This window comes from Salvelinus alpinus, chromosome 8 (assembly GCF_045679555.1).
Source record: "Salvelinus alpinus chromosome 8, SLU_Salpinus.1, whole genome shotgun sequence".
In the NCBI taxonomy this organism is placed as follows: Eukaryota; Metazoa; Chordata; class Actinopteri; order Salmoniformes; family Salmonidae; genus Salvelinus; species Salvelinus alpinus.
This window is the reverse complement of record NC_092093.1, coordinates 54,993,121-55,020,481: the sequence shown is the minus strand read 5'-3', so window position 1 is coordinate 55,020,481 and position 27,361 is coordinate 54,993,121. Positions and strand designations below refer to the sequence as shown.

At 46.5% G+C, this 27,361-nt stretch overlaps 1 protein-coding gene across 4 annotated transcripts in view; it reads left to right on the top strand.

Annotated features, from left to right (window-relative positions):
* Positions 1–27,361, top strand: part of LOC139583296 (TGF-beta receptor type-1-like) — an 87,659-nt gene that overhangs the window by 45,441 nt on the left and 14,857 nt on the right. For 3 of the 4 annotated variants that reach the window (XR_011676524.1, XM_071414205.1, XM_071414204.1), the window contains exons 3-6: positions 3,489–3,725; positions 8,825–9,055; positions 10,828–10,995; positions 21,066–21,222. Coding sequence is in view for 3 of the 4 variants with exons in the window: in XM_071414205.1 (XP_071270306.1) it covers positions 3,489–3,725; positions 8,825–9,055; positions 10,828–10,995; positions 21,066–21,222 (793 nt within the window). In the remaining variant the exon portion in view is untranslated. Of the gene's footprint in view, positions 1–2,627; positions 3,116–3,488; positions 3,726–8,824; positions 9,056–10,827; positions 10,996–21,065; positions 21,223–27,361 lie in introns of those variants that run through there. The other variant, XM_071414206.1, reaches the window with a different exon arrangement.

Below are 27,361 nucleotides of genomic sequence, written 5' to 3'. Positions count from 1 at the left end.
TCCCAAGTGGTCATTCTCTCTTTCTCCCCTTACCCATCTGTCTATCGCCTCCTTTGAATTCCATGCTGTCACAGTTACCAGCCCTTTCAAGCTTAACATCCTTATCATTTATCGCCCTCCAGGTTCCCTCGGAGAGTTCATCAATGAGCTTGATGCCTTGATAAGCTCCTTTCCTGAGGACGGCTCACCTCTCACAGTTCTGGGCGACTTTAACCTCCCCACGTCTACCTTTGACTCATTCCTCTCTGCCTCCTTCTTTCCACTCCTCTCCTCTTTTGACCTCACCCTCTCACCTTCCCCCCCTACTCACAAGGCAGGCAATACGCTCGACCTCATCTTTACTAGATGCTGTTCTTCCACTAACCTCATTGCAACTCCCCTCCAAGTCTCCGACCACTACCTTGTATCCTTTTCCCTCTCGCTCTCATCCAACACTTCCCACACTGCCCCTACTCGGATGGTATCGCGCCGTCCCAACCTTCGCTCTCTCTCCCCCGCTACTCTCTCCTCTTCCATCCTATCATCTCTTCCCTCTGCTCAAACCTTCTCCAACCTATCTCCTGATTCTGCCTCCTCAACCCTCCTCTCCTCCCTTTCTGCATCCTTTGACTCTCTATGTCCCCTATCCTCCAGGCCGGCTCGGTCCTCCCCTCCCGCTCCGTGGCTCGACGACTCATTGCGAGCTCACAGAACAGGGCTCCGGGCAGCCGAGCGGAAATGGAGGAAAACTCGCCTCCCTGCGGACCTGGCATCCTTTCACTCCCTCCTCTCTACATTTTCCTCTTCTGTCTCTGCTGCTAAAGCCACTTTCTACCACTCTAAATTCCAAGCATCTGCCTCTAACCCTAGGAAGCTCTTTGCCACCTTCTCCTCCCTCCTGAATCCTCCTCCCCCTCCCCCCCCTCCTCCCTCTCTGCAGATGACTTCGTCAACCATTTTGAAAAGAAGGTCGACGACATCCGATCCTCGTTTGCTAAGTCAAACGACACCGCTGGTTCTGCTCACACTGCCCTACCCTGTGCTCTGACCTCTTTCTCCCCTCTCTCTCCAGATGAAATCTCGCGTCTTGTGACGGCCGGCCGCCCAACAACCTGCCCGCTTGACCCTATCCCCTCCTCTCTTCTCCAGACCATTTCCGGAGACCTTCTCCCTTACCTCACCTCGCTCATCAACTCATCCCTGACCGCTGGCTACGTCCCTTCCGTCTTCAAGAGAGCGAGAGTTGCACCCCTTCTGAAAAAACCTACACTCAATCCCTCCGATGTCAACAACTACAGACCAGTATCCCTTCTTTCTTTTCTCTCCAAAACTCTTGAACGTGCCGTCCTTGGCCAGCTCTCCCGCTATCTCTCTCAGAATGACCTTCTTGATCCAAATCAGTCAGGTTTCAAGACTAGTCATTCAACTGAGACTGCTCTTCTCTGTATCACGGAGGCGCTCCGCACTGCTAAAGCTAACTCTCTCTCCTCTGCTCTCAGACCTATCGGCTGCCTTCGATACTGTGAACCATCAGATCCTCCTCTCCACCCTCTCCGAGTTGGGCATCTCCGGCGCGGCCCACGCTTGGATTGCGTCCTACCTGACAGGTCGCTCCTACCAGGTGGCGTGGCGAGAATCTGTCTCCTCACCACGTGCTCTCACCACTGGTGTCCCCCAGGGCTCTGTTCTAGGCCCTCTCCTATTCTCGCTATACACCAAGTCACTTGGCTCTGTCATAACCTCACATGGTCTCTCCTATCATTGCTATGCAGACGACACACAATTAATCTTCTCCTTTCCCCCTTCTGATGACCAGGTGGCGAATCGCATCTCTGCATGTCTGGCAGACATATCAGTGTGGATGACGGATCACCACCTCAAGCTGAACCTCGGCAAGACGGAGCTGCTCTTCCTCCCGGGGAAGGACTGCCCGTTCCATGATCTCGCCATCACGGTTGACAACTCCATTGTGTCCTCCTCCCAGAGCGCTAAGAACCTTGGCGTGATGCTGGACAACACCCTGTCGTTCTCAACTAACATCAAGGCGGTGGCCCGTTCCTGTAGGTTCATGCTCTACAACATCCGCAGAGTACGACCCTGCCTCACACAGGAAGCGGCGCAGGTCCTAATCCAGGCACTTGTCATCTCCCGTCTGGATTACTGCAACTCGCTGTTGGCTGGGCTCCCTGCCTGTGCCATTAAACCCCTACAACTCATCCAGAACGCCGCAGCCCGTCTGGTGTTCAACCTTCCCAAGTTCTCTCACGTCACCCCACTCCTCCGCTCTCTCCACTGGCTTCCAGTTGAAGCTCGCATCCGCTACAAGACCATGGTGCTTGCCTACGGAGCTGTGAGGGGAACGGCACCTCAGTACCTCCAGGCTCTGATCAGGCCCTACACCCAAACAAGGGCACTGCGTTCATCCACCTCTGGCCTGCTCGCCTCCCTACCACTGAGGAAGTACAGTTCCCGCTCAGCCCAGTCAAAACTGTTCGCTGCTCTGGCCCCCCAATGGTGGAACAAACTCCCTCACGACGCCAGGACAGCGGAGTCAATCACCACCTTCCGGAGACACCTGAAACCCCACCTCTTTATGGAATACCTAGGATAGGATAAAGTAATCCTTCTCACCCCCCCCCCCCCCCCCCTTAAAAGATTTAGATGCACTATTGTAAAGTGGCTGTTCCACTGGATGTCATAAGGTGAATGCACCAATTTGTAAGTCGCTCTGGATAAGAGCGTCTGCTAAATGACTTAAATGTAAATGTAAATGTTTACAAAGATGGCCACCCCTTGTGAGTCATGTTTTTTTCTTTCTTCTAACTGTTAGAGATAATGTACAGGCTATTGAGTGGCCAACACAGTAGGAGCCTTTTATCAGTCTTGTGATCAAAACAAGATTTTCCAGCAGCTTGAGGTTTTGAGAAGCTTCTCTTCCATTACTATTGCTGTAGCTAGAGTCTTCCTGTCACCATGGGTCATCCTTTAGGCATGTACTGTAATGACTTATGAATGCGTATTAACCAGTGACTTGATGAAGACACTCGTGATACAGACAAGCGTATGAGTCATCCAATTCAGAACTTTCATTATATTGGCTGCCTTTCGACGACAAGGACCAAAGAGCCAAGACCAGGTAATGGTCAGACATTTTTGGGGAACACTGGTGTGTGGGAATTCTGGGTATTGTAGGTTACCTGTCCTTTTGTACCCAGCACGTAATGGGTGTACAATTGGTCGCACTCCATGCTATCTCAACCAACAGCCCATTCACCCACTCTTATCCTGGAACCATCTCCACATACAGCTGCTTGGGAGTTATCTGATAGTTACATATTCAGATGGAACAATTTGAAAATAATCAATTATGTTGATAGTTGCCAAATGGATGAACTTCTATGAATAGTTCCTGTCTATTGTGGCGTGTCTGGCCAGAGTGGATTTTTTTGTTGTTGTGTCTAACTCTTAAAATCCTTTAATACTCTCCCCTCCCTTTCACCCTCCCGCAGTGCCGACGGTGAAGCCGGTTCCTCTGGGGCCTGTGGCTCTGGCGGCAGTGATCGCGGGGCCCGTGTGCGTGCTGTGCTTCGTGCTGGTGCTGGTCTTCTACGTTTGCCACAGCCGGGTGGGTGTGCATCACCGCGTGCCCAACGAGGAGGATCCCTCCATGGATCACCCCTTCCTCAACGTGGGTTCCACCCTCAAAGACCTCATCTACGACATGACCACCTCTGGCTCCGGCTCTGGTGGGTTAGGGAGCCGTGGGGTGTGTGGGGTTTTGGGCAGGGATGTGTGTGACTGTGTGTGCGTGACTGTGTGCGCGTGACTGTGTGCGCGTGACTGTGTGCGCGTGACTGTGTGCGCGTGACTGTGTGCGCGTGACTGTGTAGAGTGTGTGTGTCACTGTGTTTGTGTGTGACTGTGTGCGTGTAGAGTGTGTGTAGTGTTCTCTGCTCATGCAGGACCGCAAATGTTTTATATTATTTAAGTTTCTGTTTGTCTATTTGTGTGTTGTATTAGTAACACAGCCTAACGATGTGCCTAACGATGTGTGCAATTGTATCAGAGTACTATTGTTCAGTGCGTGTGCTTACCAGCATGCGTCTCTGTGTGAGTGTGTGAATGACTCTGCCAGTGAGTGTAGCCACAGAACAGCTCTTAGGGAGGCACCCTGCTGTGACATGGTGGGGCAGACTGAGCCACTGACTCTCTCTCTCCCTCTGTGAGGTGAGTGTGTAGTGAAAGCAGCAGTTATCTTATCGGTCCATCTCTGGCTCAGATGGGCTCAGCCTTAACCATGGCGTAATGGGAGCAGAGCTGTGTAGGGCTCTAATGACAGGTGGTGTTATTGGAGTGGGGTGGTGTTGTTGGAGCGGTGTAGGGCTCTAATGACAGGGTGGTGTTATTGGAGTGGTGTAGGGCTATAATGACTAGGTGGTGTTATTGGAGTGGTGTAGGGCTCTAATGACAGGGTGGTGTTATTGGAGTGGTGTAGGGCTCTAATGACAGGTGGTGTTATTGGAGTGGTGTAGGGCTCTAATGACAGGGTGGTGTTATTGGAGTGGTGTAGGGCTCTAATGACAGGGTGGTGTTGTTGAAGTGGTGTAGGGCTCTAATGACAGGGTGGTGTTATTGGAGTGGTGTAGGGCTCTAATGACAGGTGGTGTTATTGGAGTGGTGTAGGGCTCTAATGACAGGTGGTGTTGTTGGAGTGGTGTAGGGCTCTAATGACAGGGTGGTGTTATTGGAGTGGTGTAGGGCTCTAATGACAGGTGGTGTTGGAGCGGTGTAGGGCTCTAATGACAGGGTGGTGTTATTGGAGTGGTGTAGGGCTCTAATGACAGGGTGGTATTATTGGAGTGGTGTAGGGCTCTAATGACAGGGTGGTGTTGTTGGAGTGGTGTAGGGCTCTAATGACAGGGTGGTGTTATTGGAGTGGTGTAGGGCTCTAATGAAAGGTGGTGTTGTTGGAGTGGTGTAGGGCTCTAATGACAGGGTGGTGTTATTGGAGTGGTGTAGGGCTCTAATGACAGGGTGGTGTTATTGGAGTGGTGTAGGGCTCTAATGACAGGTGGTGTTGTTGGAGCGGTGTAGGGCTCTAATGACAGGGTGGTGTTATTGGAGTGGTGTAGGGCTCTAATGACAGGGTGGTGTTATTGGAGTGGGGTGGTGTTATTGAAGCGGTGTAGGGGGCTCTAATGACAGGGTGGTGTTGTTGGAGTGGTGTAGGGCTCTAATGACAGGGTGGTGTTGTTGGAGTGGTGTAGGGCTCTAATGACAGGGTGGTGTTATTGGAGTGGTGTAGGGCTCTAATGACAGGTGGTGTTGTTGGAGCGGTGTTAGGGCTCTAATGACAGGGGGGTGTTATTGGAGTGGTGTAGGGCTCTAATGACAGGGTGGTGTTGTTGGAGCGGTGTTAGGGCTCTAATGACAGGGTGGTGTTATTGGAGTGGTGTAGGGCTCTAATGACAGGGTGGTGTTGTTGGAGTGGTGTAGGGCTCTAATGACAGGGTGGTGTTATTGGAGTGGTGTAGGGCTCTAATGACAGGTGGTGTTATTGGAGTGGTGTAGGGCTCTAATGACAGGGTGGTGTTATTGGAGTGGGGTGGTGTTATTGAAGCGGTGTAGGGGGCTCTAATGACAGGGTGGTGTTATTGGAGCGGTGTAGGGCTCTAATGACAGGTGGTGTTGTTGGAGCGGTGTTAGGGCTCTAATGACAGGGTGGTGTTATTGGAGTGGTGTAGGGCTCTAATGACAGGGTGGTGTTGTTGGAGCGGTGTTAGGGCTCTAATGACAGGGTGGTGTTATTGGAGTGGTGTAGGGCTCTAATGACAGGGTGGTGTTGTTGGAGTGGTGTAGGGCTCTAATGACAGGGTGGTGTTATTGGAGTGGTGTAGGGCTCTAATGACAGGTGGTGTTATTGGAGTGGTGTAGGGCTCTAATGACAGGGTGGTGTTATTGGAGTGGGGTGGTGTTATTGAAGCGGTGTAGGGCTCTAATGACAGGGTGGTGTTATTGGAGCGGTGTAGGGCTCTAATGACAGGGTGGTGTTGGAGCGGTGTAGGGCTCTAATGACGGGGTGGTGTTATTGGAGCGGTGTAGGGCTCTAATGATGGGGTGGTGTTATTGGAGCGGTGTAGGGCTCTAATGACGGGGTGGTGTTATTGGAGTGATGTAGGGCTTTGATGACAGGGTGGTGTTGACAGAGCTGCTGTAAACTGCTCCCCCCCCAGACGCCAGCTCTGCTGGCCAGGAGACGTGGTGTGAGAACTGGCAAGCGGACAGGACACAGTGTCATCTCGTTCCGACCAGAAATGAACAGCTCGCCATCAGGACCGGCATAGAAATCCACACATCTAGGATACCTGAATTTAATTCAGAATCATCTTCCTTGGATATTTTAGTGGGGAAGAGTGAGAATCAATATTTATGTAGGATTTTTTAAATATGGGGGCAAAGTGGATTTTTAAACTTTTTTGTTGTTGTGTGGTACCAAGACCATCAGATCTGGTGGTACCAAGACCGTCACATCTGGCAGACTGGCTAAGTCCACAGTCAAGTTTTATTTGATGTACACACCAACCCTATCTAAGTTTCCTTGTTTCAGGCTTTTAGAATGGGATTTCATTGTGACAATAGGATCATAAAGGATGACCCAGCTCAATGTTTTGCTCTTTATCGAGGCAAGTAGATCAATCCACAGTCTGCCTGGATTTTGTACACATTAAGGTGGAGAGTGAGTGGGTTTAACCTGTCTCACTCCCCCGTTCCGCTAGCGGAACTCCTCCCACATTCCACTGAAAAGGCAGAGCGCGAAATTCAAAAAATATTTTTTTAGAAATATTTAACTTTCACACATTAACAAGTCCAATACAGCTAATGAAAGATACAGATCTTGTGAATCCAGCCAACATGTCCGATTTTTTAAATGTTTTACAGGGAAAACACAATATATATTTATGTTAGCTCACCAACAAATAGAAAAAAGCACAGACATTTTTCACAGCACAGGTAGCAAAATCAAAATCAACCAAACTAACCTAGAACAAACCAAAGAAACCAAGAAACAACTTAATCAGATGACAGTCGTATAACATGTTATACAATAAATCTATGTTTTGTTCGAAAAATGTGCATATTTCAGGTATAAATCATAGTTTACATTGCGGCTACAATCAGAAATTGCACCGAAAGCAGCCAGAATAATTACAGACACCAACGTGACATACCGAAATACTCATCATAAAACATTTCAGAACAATATATGGTGGATAGCTAATGAAAGAGAAAGATCTTGTGAATAGAGACAATATTTCCGATTTTTGAAGTGTTTTACAGCGAAAACACCACATATATTTATGTTAGTTCACCACCAAATACAAAAGACAGACAGACATTTTTCACAGCAACGGTAGCATGCAAGTAGCATGCACAAAGCTAACCTAACTAACCTAGAACCAACCTAAATAACCTAGAAAAAACTCCCTCAGATGACAGTCCTATAACATGTTACACAATAAATCTATGTTTTGTTCGAAAAATGTGCATATTTTAGCTATAAATCAGTTTTACATTACTGCTACCATCATAGCTACCATCATAGCTACAGTCAGAAATCGCATGGGAGTAGCCAGAGTAAATACAGACACCAACGTCAACTACCTAATTACTCATCATAAAACATTTCAGAAAAATATATGGTGGATAGCTAATGAAAGACAAATATCTTGCGAATACAGCCAATATTTCCGATTTTTTAAGTGTTTTACAGCGAAAACACAATATATCGTTATATTAGCTTACTACAATAGCTAACACACAGCAGCATTGATTCTAGTCAAACGCTAGCGATAGCACAGTTCGACAGATATATGAAATAGTATCCCAAATTGGGTCCTTATCTTTGTTGATCTTCCATCAGAATGTTCTCCAAGGGGTCCTTTGTTCAGAACCGTCTTTATTTGGAACCAGAACGAACGATTTCCCTCTTGAATTAGCAAGCACACTGGCCGTGCTGTGCTAACCTCTCCGTCTTGACAAAATTCTTGCGTCGCATCACGTCTAAAGTCCAGAATACATTTCAATAATATAATTAAAGTATATTGAAAAAACATACTTTAGGATGATATTGTGACATGTATCAAATAAAATCGAAGCCAGAGATCATATTCACCTATAACGACGGTTTTCCAGGAGGCTACTCCAGATCCAACTTTGCGCCTTCCAAAAAAAATAAAGTGCGCACTTCTCACTCCAAGAGGTTGTATACAACCCCTGAACGAGATAATCAACTCATTTCTGCTCTCACTTCCGCATGACACCCAGGGGAAGGCGTATGACGTGTTTCTACAGTCATAAGTGACATGCCCTTTTATAGACAAGGTCTTAAAGAGAGACTTCGCATTTGGAAATCTCACTTCCGGATAGGAAAATGTCTGTAAAAAGAGTTCTGTTTCACTTAGAGAAATAATTCAAACGCTTTTAGAAACTAGAGACTGTTTTCTATCCAATAGTAATAATAATATGCATATTGTACGAGCAAGAATTGAGTACGAGGCCGTTTAAATATCATACGATTTTCCCCAAAAGTGAAAATAGCACCCCCTGGTCCTCATCAGGTTAAGGTTTAAATATCTTTATATTGTCTCAAAAGCCATAGCACAGCCAGTTCGTTTGATAACTTTTTAAACTGACGTTTGGTCCAGGTAATTTTCATGTCTTCCTTTGAATTGAGTCTTTGCTAGTGTTAAGCAACTGTTACTATGTATTGTACATTGCAGTGAGAGACCAGTCCCTTTTGTAGTGTTTTTCTGAAATACCTTCCTCCTCCTCTTCTTCCTCCCAGGTCTGCCCCTACTGGTACAGAGGACCATAGCCCGGACCATCATCCTCCAGGAGAGCATCGGGAAGGGCCGCTTCGGCGAGGTGTGGCGGGGCAAGTGGCGAGGTGAGGAGGTGGCGGTCAAGATATTCTCCTCCCGTGAGGAGCGTTCGTGGTTCCGTGAGGCCGAGATCTATCAGACGGTCATGCTGCGTCACGAAAACATCCTGGGCTTTATCGCCGCCGACAACAAAGGTACAAACAATCACAGCTCACCTCTAAAGCGTCAAATCACTTTTGTAAAGGTGCATTTATTGACTAGGGCCTCTTTTCCTAAAGGTCTATAGTACCCTTCTATCAGTGATCTAGGTAGGGGTTCTGGTCTGTAGTACCCTTCTATCAGTGATCTAGGTAGGGGCTCTGGTCTCTAGTACCCTTCTATCAGTGATCTAGGTAGGGGCTCTGGTCTGTAGTACCCTTCTATCAGTGATCTAGGTAGGGGCTCTGGTCTGTAGTATCCTTCTATCAGTGATCTAGGTAGGGGTTCTGGTCTGCCGCCTCAGTAAGGTGGACTGGACTGGTGTGGGCTTGTAAGGTGGACTGGACTGCCGCGTCAGTAAGGTGGACTGGACTGGTTTGAGCTTGTAAGAATATTTGGATGATCTCTGTGCACAAACCCTGCTCGAGGTGTGTGTGTGTTTGTTTTTATGGAGCCGGGTCAATGTTTGTCTAGCTGCTCTGAGCTCTCTCTGGCCATCTGTAGGTAACATCACATTGCTCTGAGCTCTCTGGCCATCTGTAGGTAACATCACATTGCTCTGAGCTCTCTCTGGCCATCTGTAGGTAACATCACATTGCTCTGAGCTCTCTGGCCATCTGTAGGTAACATCACATTGCTCTGAGCTCTCTCTGGCCATCTGTAGGTAACATCACATTGCTCTGAGCTCTCTGGCTATCTGTAGGTAACATCACATTGCTCTGAGCTCTCTCTGGCTAGCTGTAGGTGACATCACATTGCTCTGAGCTCTCTCTGGCTATCTGTAGGTAACATCACATTGCTCTGAGCTCTCTCTGGCTATCTGTAGGTAACATCACATTGCTCTGAGCTCTCTCTGGCTATCTGTAGGTAACATCACATTGCTCTGAGCTCTCTCTGGCTATCTGTAGGTAACATCACATTGCTCTGAGCTCTCTCTGGCTATCTGTAGGTAACATCACATTGCTCTGAGCTCTCTGGCTATCTGTAGGTAACATCACATTGCTCTGAGCTCTCTCTGGCTATCTGTAGGTAACATCACATTGCTCTGAGCTCTCTGGCTATCTGTAGGTAACATCACATTGCTCTGAGCTCTCTCTGGCTATCTGTAGGTAACATCACATTGCTCTGAGCTCTCTGGCTATCTGTAGGTAACATCACATTGCTCTGAGCTCTCTGGCTATCTGTAGGTAACATCACATTGCTCTGAGCTCTCTCTGGCTATCTGTAGGTAACATCACATTGCTCTGAGCTCTCTCTGGCTATCTGTAGGTAACATCACATTGCTCTGAGCTCTCTGGCTATCTGTAGGTAACATCACATTGCTCTGAGCTCTCTCTGGCTATCTGTAGGTAACATCACATTGCTCTGAGCTCTCTCTGGCCATCTGTAGGTAACATCACATTGCTCTGAGCTCTCTGGCTATCTGTAGGTAACATCACATTGCTCTGAGCTCTCTCTGGCTATCTGTAGGTAACATCACATTGCTCTGAGCTCTCTGGCTATCTGTAGGTAACATCACATTGCTCTGAGCTCTCTGGCCATCTGTAGATAACATCACATTGCTCTGAGCTCTCTCTGGCTATCTGTAGATAACATCACATTGCTCTGAGCTCTCTCTGGCTATCTGTAGGTAACATCACATTGCTCCGAGGAGAACCGACTCACTGTGGTCATTAACCTCTCCTCTCCTTCTGTTTTTCCTCTCCATCATTCCAATTACTCAACTTGTTTTGTCTTTGTACATCTCTCACCCTTTGCTCTTTGTCAGATAACGGGACATGGACCCAGCTGTGGCTGGTGTCAGACTTCCACGAGCACGGCTCTCTGTTCGACTATCTGAACCGCTACACAGTCACCGTGGAGGGCATGATCAAACTGTCACTGTCCACCGCCAGCGGCCTGGCACACCTCCACATGGAGATCGTTGGCACGCAAGGTGAGTGACAGCCACGTTGACCAATCAGTCAGAGGGGACAGTAACTCCCACCATGGAGTATTCCTTTTGGTTTCTTGTATAATATTTATGTTATAAAATCCTATGTTATAAACTGTGTGGGTGACACTCATACAATACATACTGTTAACTGCTATTGCATAACTTGGAGAGCTATTTATAACTTGTCAGCTAATGTTTTCAGCTCATGTCAGCTGTTTTCTTTTTTTTGCCCATAGATTTTGTTTGTGTCACTCAAATCACATGAATGCACGTTAGACATGGCAAAATTTATAGAATTGCAGGAAAATGCACTTGCGCATGCAGGGGGGTGCGGGATGTTCTCCAATGCAGGAAGGGGGACCTGAGTGGAAAAAGTTTGGGAACCTCTGGCTTAGAAAGCAAGGTAAACGGCAATAAATACCCAGCCATTCTGAGTGATCACGTTCAACCTGTGGTGAATCCTTTCTATCCTGATGGAAGCGGATGACAATGCCCCCATCCGCAGGGCACTGAATGGATTTATGAGCATGAAAACGATGTAAACCATATGCCATGGCGGTCTCAGTCACCAGATCTCAACCCAATTGAAGACTTACGGGAGATTCTGGAGCAGCTGAGACGGCGTTTTCCACCACCGTCAACAAAACACCAAATGATGGAATTTGTCCTGGAAGAAATGGGGTCCCATCCCTCCAGTAGAGATCCAGACACTTAGAATCTATGACAAGGTGCATTGAAGCTGTTCTGACTAGTGGAGGCCCAACGTCCTAGTAAGACACTATATGTTGGGGTTTCCTTTATTTTGACAGTTACCTGTATATTTTCACTCTAATCCAGTGGTTCTTAACCTGGGTTCGATCGAACCCCAGGGGTTCGGTGAGTCAGTCTCAGGGGTTCGGCAGAGGTCAAGACACACATCTGACTCATATGATTCGTGATGACATGCCCCGCTTGGCCATCATTGGCTGCAGGTGATCACGCTACATCGCTTGGCCTATCTGTGCTGCAGGGAATTTGGTGCGCTCAGTAGTCGACTTGTGACTGTCGTGATGGTACGTCTTGTGATTTCTTTCTTAATATTTTAATCCCTTCATACTTATTACTATGTCGAGCAAAAAAAGAAAGTGGTCGGACGAATATGTACAATATGGATTCACATGTATAACGGAACGTGATGGGAGTCAGCGTCCTAACTGCATGATTTGCAATGACAAGTTGAGCAATTCTAGTCTAGCACCGGCAAAACTAAGAGAACACTTCCTTAAGCTGCATGGAGATGGAAAATACAAGAACACAACGCTCGCTGAATTCAAGGTGAAGAGAGCCAGATTCGATGAAAAGGCTACTCTGCCTGTTCTCGGCTTTGTACCCATCAACAAACCGATCCTCACAGCATCGTACGAAGTTGCTTACCTGATCGCAAAGCAGGGCAAACCACACACCATTGGTGAAACACTCATAAAACCAGCTGTGTTGAAGATGGCAAATATCATGCTGGGAAAAGAGGCTGAAGTTAAGTTATCCCAAATTCCTCTTTCAAATGACACCATCAGCGACAGAATAGAGGACATGAGCAAAGACATCTTGGCTCAAGTAGTTGCAGATCTGATTTCAAGCACGGCAAAATTCAGCCTTCAACTCGACGAGACCACAGACGCTTCCAATCTAAGCCAGCTTGCTGTATTCGTGCGCTATGTGAAAGACGACGTGATAAAGGAAGATTTTTTATTTTGTAAGCCTCTTACAACAACAACTAAGGCAGCCGACGTGAAGAAACCTGTGGATGACTTCTTCAAAGACAACAATCTTTCGTGGGATATGGTTTCTGCAGCTTGTTCGGACGGAGCTCCAGTCATGCTGGGAAGAAAGTCTGGTTTTGGTGCGCTAGTGAAAGCCGATGCACCACACATCATTGTTACGCATTGTATTCTGCACAGGCATGCGTTGGCAACAAAAACCTTGCCTCCAAAACTGGCAGAAGTATTAAAAATTGTAGTGGAATGCAATATGTGCGAACTAGTGCTCTGAGGCACCGCATCTTCAGTGAGCTGTGTAAAGAAATGGGCTCTGAATTCGAAGTACTTCTGTACCATTCTAACGTTCGATGGTTATCCCGGGGACAGGTGCTGAATCGTGTTTTGCCGTGCGTGTGGAATTAGCCCTGTTTTTGCAAGAGCACCAACATTGTCATGCAGATTGCTTCAAAAATTCTGAGTTCATTCTCATTTTAGCGTACATGGCTGATATCTTCACAGCTCTCAATCATCTCAATCAAAAGATGCAGGGCGGTGGAGTCAACATCATCGAAGCGGAGGAAAACCTGAAGGCTTTTCAAAAAAAGCTACCGTTATGGAAACGACGAACAGAGAACGATAACTTCGCAAACTTTCCCCTGCTGGACGACTGTGTAAGTAAGATCGAAGATGTATCTGGAATCGGAGACATTTCTGTACCCGCGGAACTGAAGCAAGCAATTGCCACGCACTTAGATGAGTTTGCAAAGTCTCTCGACGGATACTTCCCTACAAGAGAGTCATATCCAGCATGGGTGAGACAGCCGTTCACGTTTAGTGTTGAGACAACAGATGTCAATGATGAATACCTCGATGAAATCATTGAAATTCAGCAGAGCCAGGTTCAACAGCAACTCTTCAGAACAACAACGCTTTCAACGTTTTGGTGTCAACAAATGGTAACGTACCCTGTTATTGCTAAGAAAGCTCTGGAGATTTTCATACCGTTTGTTACAACATATCTTTGCGAGCAATCCTTTTCGAGGATGCTGGACATAAAAACGAAGAAAAGGAACAGACTTTGTTGTGAAAATGACATGAGAGTGGCACTTGCCAAGGTGAAGCCGCGCATTTCTGAACTGGTCTCTGAAAGGCAACAGCAGAAGTCACACTGATTAGCAGTAAATATTCATTATTATGTTTTTGTTTTTGTGTGAAAATCATGTTTTGATGATTTTGTTCTTTGAACACACAGTGTTGATGTTGATGCACGGTTCATTTTGTGCACCAGTAAAATATATACCTTTGTTTTGAATTTGAAAAAATCGTATTTTATTTTTCCAATTAAGAAGGGTTCGGTGAATGCGCATATGAAACTGGTGGGGTTCAGTACCTCCAACAAGGTTAAGAACCACTGCTCTAATCGCATTGAAGTATTTCTATCTGCACATATTAGGTTTGCGTCATATGTCGGGCTGACCCCATTTAGTTGATTGCTTGGTCGATAGGCTGGTTGACCAACAGGTTGACCAATAGGTCAACGGAGATTATTTTAGTCGAGCAGTGGCAAATATCTAAAAAGAATTTATGGCACACGAGATACCTGTCTGAATGGAATAATCCATTGCGACGGTCTCGGGGGTGGCACACCAGTATCACCAACAGTACTTTTACTGTTAATTACCATCATTTCTAATCTACAATGTTTGTTTGGTTATGGTAGTTTCTGTTAATGCGTAATAATATATTTAAATTAGTCTTACTGTTGTCATTTGTAGGAGTGGCCACGTTATTTGCAGAGCGTACAACACAACGTAGGATACACTTGGTTTATTCCATTTACGAGTTGTCCATTTATTCATTGTCTTCTATTTGAATCGCTCTGGGTCAATATTTGACTAAGGACAAGCACCTGATTACGCATAGAACTAGGTCTAGGCTACCTGGACTGTGTGCAAATGTAGGCCTATAAATGTTCCCATTTGGGGATCTGATACTATTTCTGGTTGTCTTAACTCACCACCACTGGTGTAGCCTATTACCGGCCACTTCAGGAGCTTAACGCCAGAATCTGTGATGGCCAGCAGCAGGAGGAGGGTCGGAAACTGTTTTTTTTCCTGTGTGTCTGAATTTTAAATCGCAGTGCTTAAAGCATCAGACAAGCTCAGTAGCCTACATATAGTCGATTTTATTAACACACAGTCTATATATGGAAAAATACACGTTTTAAAATGTTTACCAATCGATTGGTCGAAGAACAGATGACTCTGTCGACCAAGATTGTTTTTTTGTTGTGTCGGGGACAGCCCTAGTCATATGATGTATACAGGCAAAACGAGACACAACAAAATATAAATAGTAACTTGACAGTATGACTCATTCAACTAGGCCACATGTCTTGTCCACATATAGTTCCTCCACAGAACAATAGGGAAGCTTCTACAGGAGTCTAGACTGTTATAGGAATCTACTTTCCTCATTGTACAGTTCTGTACATTGGGTTTTGCCTTCTTTCCCAGGATACACGCTATAGGCCATGTCCACTAGGCAGTGGCGCAGTATTTGGGGAATAAACAAAACTGTTTATTTAGCTGGTGGAGCCTCCGAGCAGAACATGTTCTCAGTAAAGCAGAGCGTTCTGTAGAGACTGTATGTAAAATCCCCATCCCCCTGCAGTATCTGTAAATGGATGTTAAATCATCCCTGTCAGGCCTCTGTAGTTTCTCTTCTAACTGTACACTATTACCCCCTATATGCCTAGTTATTACCCCGTATATGCCTAGTTATTACCCCCTACCTGCCTAGTTATTACCCCCTACCTGCCTAGTTATTACCCTCTACCTGCCTAGTTATTACCCTCTACCTGCCTAGTTATTACCCCCTACCTGCCTAGTTATTACCCCCTACCTGCCTAGTTATTACCCCCTACCTGCCTAGTTATTACCCCCTACCTGCCTAGTTATTACCCTCTACCTGCCTAGTTATTACCCCCTACCTGCCTAGTTATTACCCCCTACCTGCCTAGTTATTACCCCCTACCTGCCTAGTTATTACCCCCTACCTGCCTAGTTATTACCCCCTACCTGCCTAGTTATTATCCCCTACCTGCCTAGTTATTACCCTCTACCTGCCTAGTTATTACCCCCTACCTGCCTAGTTATTACCCTCTACCTGCCTAGTTATTACCCCCTACCTGCCTAGTTATTACCCCCTACCTGCCTAGTTATTACCCCCTACCTGCCTAGTTATTACCCTCTACCCGCCTAGTTATTACCCCCTACCCGCCTAGTTATTACCCCCTACCCGCCTAGTTATTACCCCCTACCCGCCTAGTTATTACCCTCTACCCGCCTAGTTATTACCCCCTACCCGCCTAGTTATTACCCCCTACCTGCCTAGTTATTACCCCCTATCTGCCTAGTTATTATCCCCTATCTGCCTAGTTATTACCCCCTACCTGCCTAGTTATTACCCCCTACCTGCCTAGTTATTTCCCCCTACCTGCCTAGTTATTACCCCCTACCTGCCTAGTTATTACCCCCTACCTGCCTAGTTATTACCCCCTACCTGCCTAGTTATTACCCTCTACCTGCCTAGTTATTACCCCCTACCTGCTTAGTTATTACCCCCTACCTGCCTAGTTATAATCCCATAACCTTCCCCTGTATGTATTTACCCCTCTTGGGTCCCACAGACTTCAGCCCTTTTCGAACGGGATTCGTTTTACTGGGGGAGGTTGAGTAATGTAATGTAATGTAATTATGTGCATGAGCACGAAACACCACATCTGTAATTTTACTCTTGTCCTAATCTGCCATGGCAGTAATTTTTACATTTCCAGCCAGAATAACCTACTGTTTTTTGGCAAACTCCAAGGTCAATTGATACTACTAGCCCTGTGTGTATCGACAACCCTGTGTTTTGAGAGAAATGTCTGAGGTGTCAGGTGTTGCTCATGTTTTGAGCAAGAAAACAATAACTGTTCGATAAATTTAACAAAGTGCTGCGCATAAGCAATACAGTGCATTCGGAAAGTATTCAGACCCCTTGACTTTTTCCACACAACAGACTTATTCTAAAATTGATTAAATCGTTTTTTAATCTAGAAACAATACCCCATAATGACAAAGCAAAAACTGAAATATCACATTTACAAAGTATTCAGACCCTTTACTCAGTACTTTGTTGAAGCATCTTTGGCAGTTATTACAGCCTCGAGTCTTCTTGGGTATGATGCTACAAGATTGGCACACCTGTATTTGGGGAGTTTCTCCCATTCTACTCTGCAGATCCTTAAGCTCTGTCAGGTTGGATGGGGAGCGTCGCAGCACAGCTATTTTCACGTCTCTCCAGAGATGTTTGGTCCGTTCATCTTTCTCTCGATCCTGACTAGTCTCCAGTCCCTGCCGCTGAAAAACATCCCCACAGCATGATGCTGCCACCACCATGCTTCACCGTAGGGATGGTGCCAGGTTTCCTCCAGATGTGACGCTTGGCATACAGGCCAAAGTGTTCAATCTTGGTTTCATCAGACCAGAGCAAAATCCAAGCGGGCATTCATGTGCGTTTTCCTGAGGAGTGATTTCCGGCTGACCAGAAGAACTCTGGAGCTCTGTCAGAGTGACCATCTGGTTGTTGGTCACCTCTCTGACCAAGGCCCTTCTCCCCCGATTGCTCAGTTTGGCCGGGCGGCCAACTCTAGGAAGAGTCTTGGTGGTTCCAAATTTCTTCCATTTAAGAATGATGGAGGCCACTGTGTTCTTGGACCTGCAGAATTGTTTTGGTACCCTTCCCCAGATCTGTGCCTCAACACAATCCTGTCTCGGAGCTCTACGGACAATTCCTTCGACGTGATGGCATGGTTTTCGTTCTGACATGCACTGTCAACTGTGGAACCTTTTATATAGACAGGTGTGTGCCTTTCCAATTCATGTCCAATCAATTGAATTTACCACAGGTAGACTCCAATCAAGTTGTAGAAACATCTCAAGGATGATCAATGGAAACAGGATGCAAATTAGCTAAATTTTGAGTCTCATCGCCAAGGGTCTGAATACTTATGTAAATAAGGTATTTCAGTTTCTTATTTTTAATACATTTGCAAAATGTCTGAACCTGTTTTTCACATGTTAGAGGAGGAGGAAGGGGTCTGAATACTTTCCGACTGCACTGTGTATGAATGGCCTGCATATAGGGATGCACCGATATTACAGTTTTGGTCGATACCGATAACCGATATTTAAAGTTTTTGCTGCTTTTAAGCGTTCTAGTATAGTTCAATTGTTTGAAACACACACACACACACTGACCAAAAAGTTATTTTGTTGGTATTTACGTATGTCCCCCATTACCAGTAAAATTTCATCAAAAACTTTATTTCTTTCACTTACTTGCTGTGCGGTTTTCGTTGTTCATTTGTTCAGTCTCAACCAGGATTTCATCATACATGTCAAGCAGTGAAGTTTCAGCTCTGTCTGTCCGTGGCCTCTCTTCCTCGGTGCGCACTGTCAGTGTGTCCGTTTCCATCTTGTCCAGCTGTGTATGTAACATTTCACATAATCCCTGTTCCTTGTCTGCATTGAAGTAGCGGTCCTTGTACCTAGCATCGAGCATGGTGAGGAGGCTCAGAGAGAACTCCACCGAATCACTTGTTCACAGCCTCTAGTAGAGTACATTTCCAAGTTAACCCGACGGCCTGTGTTGACATTTTTGTTGAGCAGGTGTTTCAATGCCGTGACAGGGTATCACATCTGCTGCGGACACAGTTGAGCTTATTTCGCGAGTCAGTTGTTCGAATGGAGCTAGGAGTGTTCATGTTTCCAAGTTTCAAACATGTTCTCAAATGCCATTGAAATGGCAGCAGCGGTATGAGAACCAGCACATTAATGAGCATGCAATACGGCTTTCCTCAGTACCAAATCCTCATGGACCCACTGTGCTGTCAGACTCAGCATACTCATGGGGCTGACATCGCTGGTCCAAATGTCATTCGTGAAGCTAATAGCAGTGACGCCCATAGCAAGTAGCTCATGGATATGTTTCAACAATACTGTGTAACTCCGGGAGTGGAACATCCTGAAAAATAGCGCCTACTTGGTAGTGTGTACCGGTGCTCGACCAGTCTGCGAAAGCCAACATCATCCACGACAGACAACGGTTGATTGAAATCCATTATCTTGGTGGTAATGGATTTCGCCTTTTTTAGCTGTCTCGCTGAAATGTCCTTCCTCTTTCAAATGCCTGCTTGACTTGTTGACTGCTCGATCCACACAGCAGACATTGTGGGCTAGGTTCGGAATGCTGTGTTGCACGTCTAGCGCTATATTGTTTTGTGGCGTCATTACGTCATCTACCTACGTTATATAGGTATGCATGTCAGCTTTGACGTCGGTTTTGCACATCGGCATTAAACTAGACATCATGCCGATGTTGGCATTTTTAGCTAAATATCGTCCAATTCCGATATATATATATATATATAGTGCATCCCTACCTCCCATGTATCAACTTTCACAGAGAATGCTTTTGTTTATATGTTTGGTGCGTATGAATTGAATATTGCCAATTGCATCAGTAAAAAAAGATTTGCACCTATTTAATGCTATTAATAAATCGAAAAGCAGCATATCACTGACCTAAAGGGAATGATAAGTTAACGTCCTCATCCATCAGCCTTAAAACACATCTCAGGTGCACCTGCACTGTTTTGGACGTGCAGCGGATCAATAAAATATTCTAATAATTGTAATCGCACTTCCTCAATTAAAATATTATGGCGACACTATCCCAAAGATGGTTTATTGATCCGCCCTTATTGATGTCACCTGTTTTAAATACACTTCAATCGGTTTAGAAGAGGGGGAGGAGACGGGTTAAAGAAGGATTTTTAAGCTTTCAGACAATTTTAAACATGGATTGTGTTTGTGCCATTGAGGGGGGGGGGGGGGTGGACAAGACGAACGATTTAAGTGCCGTTTCGAACGGGATATGGTCGTAGGTGCCAGGCGTTTTGTGTCAAGAAGTGTAACGCTGCTGGGCTTTTCTACACTCAACCGTTTCCCGTGTTTACCGTTTCCAAGAACTGGTCTGTCTGCCCAATATAAAGGATCAGAGCTGGCGGTGGAATATAAATAGGAAAATATACCAGTTTCATTTGAAGACCAGGATGTTGACAGCTGTGTCATACAGATTGCAAAATAGTTGGAAATAGAATTTTGCTGCACCTATTCCATGGTACAGGGTGTATGAGTTGATGTATAAAACAATGCAAGATTCATGATGTTATTTTTGCTAAAAAATCACGATTGTACAGAATTCTTGCCACCAACAAAATGTTGAATATTTGTGGCATACAATCACCACAGCTCTGCAGATTTTTGTTGTGAGGATACAGAATCAATAGACCATTTATGTTGGTATTGCCCTCAGGTAGCCTGTTTCTGGTCTCAGGTTCAGAAAAGGCTGAAAATGCATAGCATTGATCTAAAATTGACACTACAAATAGTATTGTTAGGAGGTCTGGAGAGACCAGGTCAGTCAGTTACTAATACTCTTAGGGAAAGTATTTATCTTCAACTCGCAATCTGTAGATTCTATTCGATTTTAGATTCAAATTGTATGTTAAACGTCACAGCATAGTTGAAAGATAGACTGTGTGGGGAGGGTTCTCGAATGGTTGAGTGGCAGCTCTTGGGGAACTGTGGGGGGGTGGGGGGGGGGAATCTTAGAAGGCTGGTGGTTGGGAGTTTGGGTTGGTGGCTGATGCGTCGCTGTTTCGGGTCCCTGTTTTTTTTTTTTTTACCTTGTGGGAGATCTGTTGCCGTGCCTTTGAGCAGGGCGTTGACCCTGGTTGTGTCTGTGTGTCGTGCTCTGGATGGGAATCTGTTAGATGACTGAATGGGACGTAGATGTTGAGAGACTTCACTGCACGTAGATTGTATGTTTTATATATTCAATAAAATGGTCCACCACCCAAAGGGGGAGAGATTCAAGTCAATATTAGGAAGGATGCTCCTAATGTTTAGTATATGACATCTACGGGACCATATTATGGACTCCATTTTCTTTTCATATGAAGAAGACGCAGCATGATTAAAAGCTAAGAATGGTGTTTCAGCCGTCCAGTTGTTTCACATCAGTGTCTACGGAAGGAGTAAGAAGAGACTGCTGAGAGGCTCCTCCCTGCCCCCCTTCTCCCTCTCCAACATGTCAAATACAATCATGTTCTTTTGAATCAGTGAGCTCTCATCTAATGCTTTTCCTCTCTCCTCTCCTCTTTTCTTCTCTTTCTCTCTCGCTCTCTCTCTCTTCCTCAACGCCATATGTCATAAATTCCAGGGAAGCCGGCCATCGCCCACAGGGATCTGAAATCTAAGAACATCCTGGTGAAGAAGAACGGGACGTGCTGCATTGCCGACCTGGGCTTGGCCGTGCGCCACGACTCAGCCACTGACACCATCGACATCGCCCCCAACCACAGAGTGGGGACCAAAAGGTAACTGGATCCCCCATTCGGGCTCTGTTATGACTGTTATTTGGGATGGCAATTTGATAAGAGTGAGCCGCCATGCCGCCTCTTTGATGTGGTTAGTGGCAACTTCAAACTACTCCACCTCGACCATTGAGCAGGAATCAAAAGGTAACAGGTGGGAGCATACCTGCTCCGCGAGCTGTCATTTGCTGTAATGATGTGATGGGAGATGCCATTCTGGCTCCCACAGCTCATTGTAATGGCTGGAGGTGCCTTGAAACTGGTTGTCCATTCTGGTTCTAGAGTGCTGCCGAGCCCCCAACCACAGAGTGGGGAAACTCAAAGATACCTGGAGCCCCACGGGGCTGTCATTCCGCCTCCTTTGAGCCGTCATTTGTAGTGACGGGAGCCGCCATCTTGGCTCTCACAGCTGCCACTCGCCATCATAGGTAAAAGGTGAAGGGTGCAGTGAAACCGGGCATCTTCTCCGGCCCTCCAGAGAGGTGTAGCAGGTAGGTAGGGGAGGGGAGGAGGAACACACGGCGTGAGTCATGCCTTGGAAAGACGGCGCTCATACCCTGCAGCAGCATCGATGGCATTTCCCCCTTTTCCACAAGACAAGCCTGTGTGGTTGGAAAAACACACAGGGGATGATGGCCACACACGCACACAGCCGTTCCTACCAGATGAAGCCAGGCGGTTACTAGCAACATGTGTCGACTCTTCTATAATTCAACTCCAATAGGACGAGGAGAAAATTGTCTTGACAACCATAATCGCTGATTTTGCTTTCTTCTTGAATAACACCGTCTTGATTCAGTCTTCTGCGGTGTATATCAAGCCTATCAAGCATCCCAGCAATCCACGATGTAGATTCTATTCCGGCTGCTGTTATTGACTGGCCGGCTGCCACACGGAGCAGCTGTGTTACAACACTCTGCCGACTACGGAGCATAATGTGTTGTGTAACACAGCTCTGCTGGTATAGAACTGAGGCCCAGCTCATTAATATCTCATGGTATTATTCATAGTTCACATCAGTTGTTGTTGCACTTGTTGGTATCGTGGTCGGCTCCAGGACACGGCAACATGTAAAATAACACGCTCAAATGGTAGCAGATTGAATCCTGCCTCCCTTGTCTAAGTGCCCTCGACAAGCATCTGGTAACCTGCTAGCCATTAGCCTAGAGGTGGAACCCTGTGTGACTTGCTTTCTTTGCCTTCATGTCCCCTCTTCCCTTCCTTACTTCTCTTGCTCTCCTCCTCCCATTCTTTCTCTCACTTGCTCCCCTTCCCATCCCTCTCTCTTGCCCTCCTCCCCCTCTCTTCTCCCTTCTCCCTATTCTCTTCTCCCCCCTCTCATCCTCCCCTCCCTCCTCTCTTCCCTCCCTCTCTTGCTCTCCTCCTCTCCCTCTTGCACTTCTCTCCTCCCCTCTTTCTCTTGCTCTCCTCCCCTCCCTCCCTCCCTCTCTTGTTCTCCTCCTCTCCCTCCCTCTCTTGTTCTGTTCTCCTCCTCTCCCTCACTCTCTTGTTCTGTTCTCCTCCTCTCCCTCACTCTCTTGCTCTTCTCCTCTCCCTCCCTCTCTTGCTCTTCTCCTCTCCCTCCCTCTCTTGCTCTCCTCCTCTCCCTCCCTCCTTCTCTTGCTCTCCTCTCCCTCCCTCCTTCTCTTGCTCTCCTCTCCTCCCCTCCCTCCCTCCTTCTCTTGCTCTCCTCCCCTCCCCTCCCTCCCTCCTTCTCTTGCTCTCCTCCCCTCCCTCCTTCTCTTGCTCTCCTCCCTTCTCTCTTGCTCTCCTTTCCCTCCCTCTCTTGCTCTCCTCCTCTCTATCCCTCCCTCCCTCCCTCCCTCCCTCCTTCTCTTGCTCTCCTCCCCTCTCTCTTGCTCACCTCCTCTCCCTCTCTCCCTCTTGCTCTCCTCCTCTCCCTCCCCCTCTTGCTCTCCTCCTCTCCCTCCCTCCCTCTTGCTCTCCTCCTCTCCCTCCCTCCCTCTTGCTCTCCTCTCCTCCCCTCCCTCCTTCTCTTGCTCTCCTCCCCTCCCTCCTTCTCTTGCTCTCCTCTCCCTTCTCTCTTGCTCTCCTTTCCCTCCCTCTCTTGCTCTCCTCCTCTCTATCCCTCCCTCCCTCCCTCCTTCTCTTGCTCTCCTCCCCTCTCTCTTGCTCACCTCCTCTCCCTCTCTCCCTCTTGCTCTCCTCCTCTCCCTCCCCCTCTTGCTCTCCTCCTCTCCCTCCCTCCCTCTTGCTCTCCTCTCCTCTCCTCCCCTCCCTCCTTCTCTTGCTCTCCTCTCCTCCCCTCTCCTCCCTACTCTCTCTTGCTCTCCTCTCCCTTTCTCTCCTCTCCCTTTCTCTCTCTTGCGCTCCCCCTCCCTTTCTCTCTCTTGCGCTCCTCTCCTCCCCTCTCTCTCTTGCACTTCTCTCCTCCCCCTCTCTCTTGCTCTCCTCCCCTCTCTCTTGCTCTCCTCCCCTCTCTCTCTTGCTTTCCTCTCCTCCCTTTCTCTCTCTTGTGCTCCCCCTCCCCTTCTCTCTTGCACTCCTCCTCCCCAACCTCTCTTGCTCTCCCTCTCCTCTCTCTCTCTCAATTCAAAGGGCTTAATTGGCATGGGAAACATATGTTTATATTGCCAAAGCAAATGGAATAGACAGTAAACAAAAGTGAAATAAACAGGGTAAACGTTAAACATTACACTCATTATACAAACGTTTTAAAATAATATCGACATTGCAAGTGTTATATTATTGGCTATGTACAGTGTTGTAACAGGTAGTTGAAGTATGAAAGGGAAAATAAACAGATAAATATGGGTTATATTTACATTGTTGTTTGTTCTCCACTGTATATCCTTTCTCGTGGCAATGGGCCACACATCTTGCTGCTGTGACGGCCCACTGCGGTATTTACCCTAACAGATATGGGAGTTTTTCAATCTTTTGATTTCTTTTCAAATTCTGTGTTGGTCTATGGGAAATTTGTGTCTCTAATGTGTTTATACATTTGGCAGGAGGTTAGGAAGTGTAGTTTAGTTTCCACCTCCATTTTGTGGGCCGTGGGCACATAGCCTGTCTGCCTATGGCGGCCTCTCTCAATAGCAAGGCTATGCTCACTGAGTGTACATTTTGGTCTCAATGGCAAGGCTATGCTCACTGAGTGTACATTTTGGTCTCAATGGCAAGGCTATGCTCACTGAGTGTACATTTTGGTCTCAATGGCAAGGCTATGCTCACTGAGTGTACATTTTGGTCTCAATGGCAAGGCTATGCTCACTGAGTGTACATTTTGGTCTCAATGGCAAGGCTATGCTCACTGAGTGTACATTTTGGTCTCTCTATTGCTCTCCATGGGCCAGGTGGGTGGTTGTGTGTTTTGGTCCAGGCTGACTCTGTGTGTCTGTCTACCTGGCTGGCCCACTGGAATCTGTGGGGCTTAATTAAGCGTAAGTCTCAGGGACTTTACCCCACTCTGGAACCGTGGAGGGAGATTAGGCCCAGCGCCGCTAACACCCTTCCTTCCTGTGGCTCCAACTTTCCAGAGGAGAGGGGAGCCACCTTCCCAAAACATTACCTCCCCCCTCTCATCTCCCGCTAGGAATCTGGGATTTCCCCCCTTTACGGAACAAAATGGCCACTAACAGGATTAGAGATGTTGCCCCTGGAGACTGATTTAAGGTCAGTCTAATGATGCAGGTTAGGATCTGGGGGGGAAACTGATCCTAAATCTGTGCCTAAAGGCTGGGAAACTTTCAAACTGCGATAGATTAGCTGGCTTCATCTCCAAATGTTAAGGGGGATAGTGTTTCAGGTGTCTCCACCTTCCGGAGACACCTGAAACCCACCTCTTTAAGGAATACCTAGGATAGGATAAAGTAATCCTTCTAACCCCCCCCCCCCCCCCCTTAAAAGAGTTAGATGCACTATTGTAAAGTGGTTGTTCCACTGGATATCATAAGGTGAATGCACCAATTTGTAAGTAAATGTAAATGTTTCATATCTCTCTGAGATACTGTGTTGGGTAATTGCGCCTGGCTGAGGATGCAATCAGTTTTATTGTAGTTTCTTTTAAAATATTTTTTTAATTAAAAACCGAGAAACGGTTGCATTTTTTAATGCTTTGGCGTGTTGGGCAAATATTGATTAACTACATTTAGTGTTCTGAATTATAGGACACATCACTGTACTCTATTCTCCTCTGTAAACTGGTCGTCTCTGTATACCTGTCGCAAGACCAACTGGTTAATGCTTATTTATAAAACCCTCTTAGGCCTCACTCCCCCCTATCTGAGATATTTACTGCAGCCCTCATCCTCCACATACAGCACCCGTTCTGCCAGTCACATTCTGTTAAAGGTCCCCAAAGCACACACATCCCTGGGTCGCTCCTCTTTTCAGTTCGCTGCAGCTAGCGACTGGAACGAGCTGCAACAAACACTGAAACTGGACAGTTTTATCTCCAACTCTTCATTCAAAGACTCAATTATGGACACTCTTACTGACAGTTGTGGCTGCGGAATTCAGACATTTTTTCCGCTCCAGTGTAGAAGGTTGTGATTGGGCTTGTGAAATGAACGCTTGTGAATTGTTTATGGTTTTTACCCTTGTGGGGAACAGGGGCTTCATTTTTCAAAGGTGCCTTAACCTAAACCCTTAACCCTAAACCCTTAACCTAACCCCTAATTGTACCCCTAATTGTATCCCCTAACCCCTAATTGTACCCCTAACCCTAATTGTACCCCTAACCCTAATTGTACAGCTAAACGTAAACCTAAAATAGCCTTTATCCTCGTGGGGAGTCTGGGGACCGGTAAAATATTTTCCTTGTTTTACTATCCTTGAGGACTCCTGGGGCCTCTTATCAACAACGCATACATTTGTTACTAAATTCTGCCGGATGTGGAGATTCTAGGATTGTCGTACGCAACATATACACATGGCCAGCGTTTTTTTTAATACCATTATTATAATTCCCGTGCATCAAACACCTATTTCACCAAAATGATCAATAAGCCTATTTGCTTGCACTACAATTGATCAACCTTCCAGAAGTTGAGCAAACGTACGGTTTGAGATTTGCCTGGACATACGCACACGTCAAGTTTAACATTTAGAAATACCGACCTTTGCAGGAAAACTGGCAGTTTTTTGGGGGTTAGGTTTAGGGTTAGGGTTTAGGTTAAGTTTAGGGGTTAGGGTTTAGGGTTAGGTTAAGGGTTTAGGGGTTAGGGTTAGGTTAAAGGGTTAGGGTTTAAGGCAAATACGATTTTGAATTGGAATCAATTGTTTGGTCCCCACAAGGATAGTAAAACAAATGTGTGTGTGTGTCTACTGTCGTATCTAACCAACATTACGGTCTCTCTCCCTCCAGGTATATCTAACCAACATTACGGTCTCTCTCCCTCCAGGTATATCTAACCAACATTATGGTCTCTCTCCCTCCAGGTATATCTAACCAACATTACGGTCTCTCTCCCTCCAGGTATATCTAACCAACATTACGGTCTCTCTCCCTCCAGGTATATCTAACCAACATTATGGTCTCTCTCCCTCCAGGTATATCTAACCAACATTACGGTCTCTCTCCCTCCAGGTATATCTAACCAACATTACGGTCTCTCTCCCTCCAGGTATATCTAACCAACATTACGGTCTCTCTCCCTCCAGGTATATCTAACCAACATTATGGTCTCTCTCCCTCCAGGTATATCTAACCAACATTACGGTCTCTCTCCCTCCAGGTATATCTAACCAACATTACGGTCTCTCTCCCTCCAGGTATATCTAACCAACATTACGGTCTCTCTCCCTCCAGGTATATCTAACCAACATTACGGTCTCTCTCCCTCCAGGTATATCTAACCAACATTATGGTCTCTCTCCCTCCAGGTATATCTAACCAACATTATGGTCTCTCTCCCTCCAGGTATATCTAACCAACATTACGGTCTCTCTCCCTCCAGGTATATCTAACCAACATTATGGTCTCTCTCCCTCCAGGTATATCTAACCAACATTACGGTCTCTCTCCCTCCAGGTATATCTAACCAACATTACGGTCTCTCTCCCTCCAGGTATATCTAACCAACATTATGGTCTCTCTCCCTCCAGGTATATCTAACCAACATTATGGTCTCTCTCCCTCCAGGTATATCTAACCAACATTACGGTCTCTCTCCCTCCA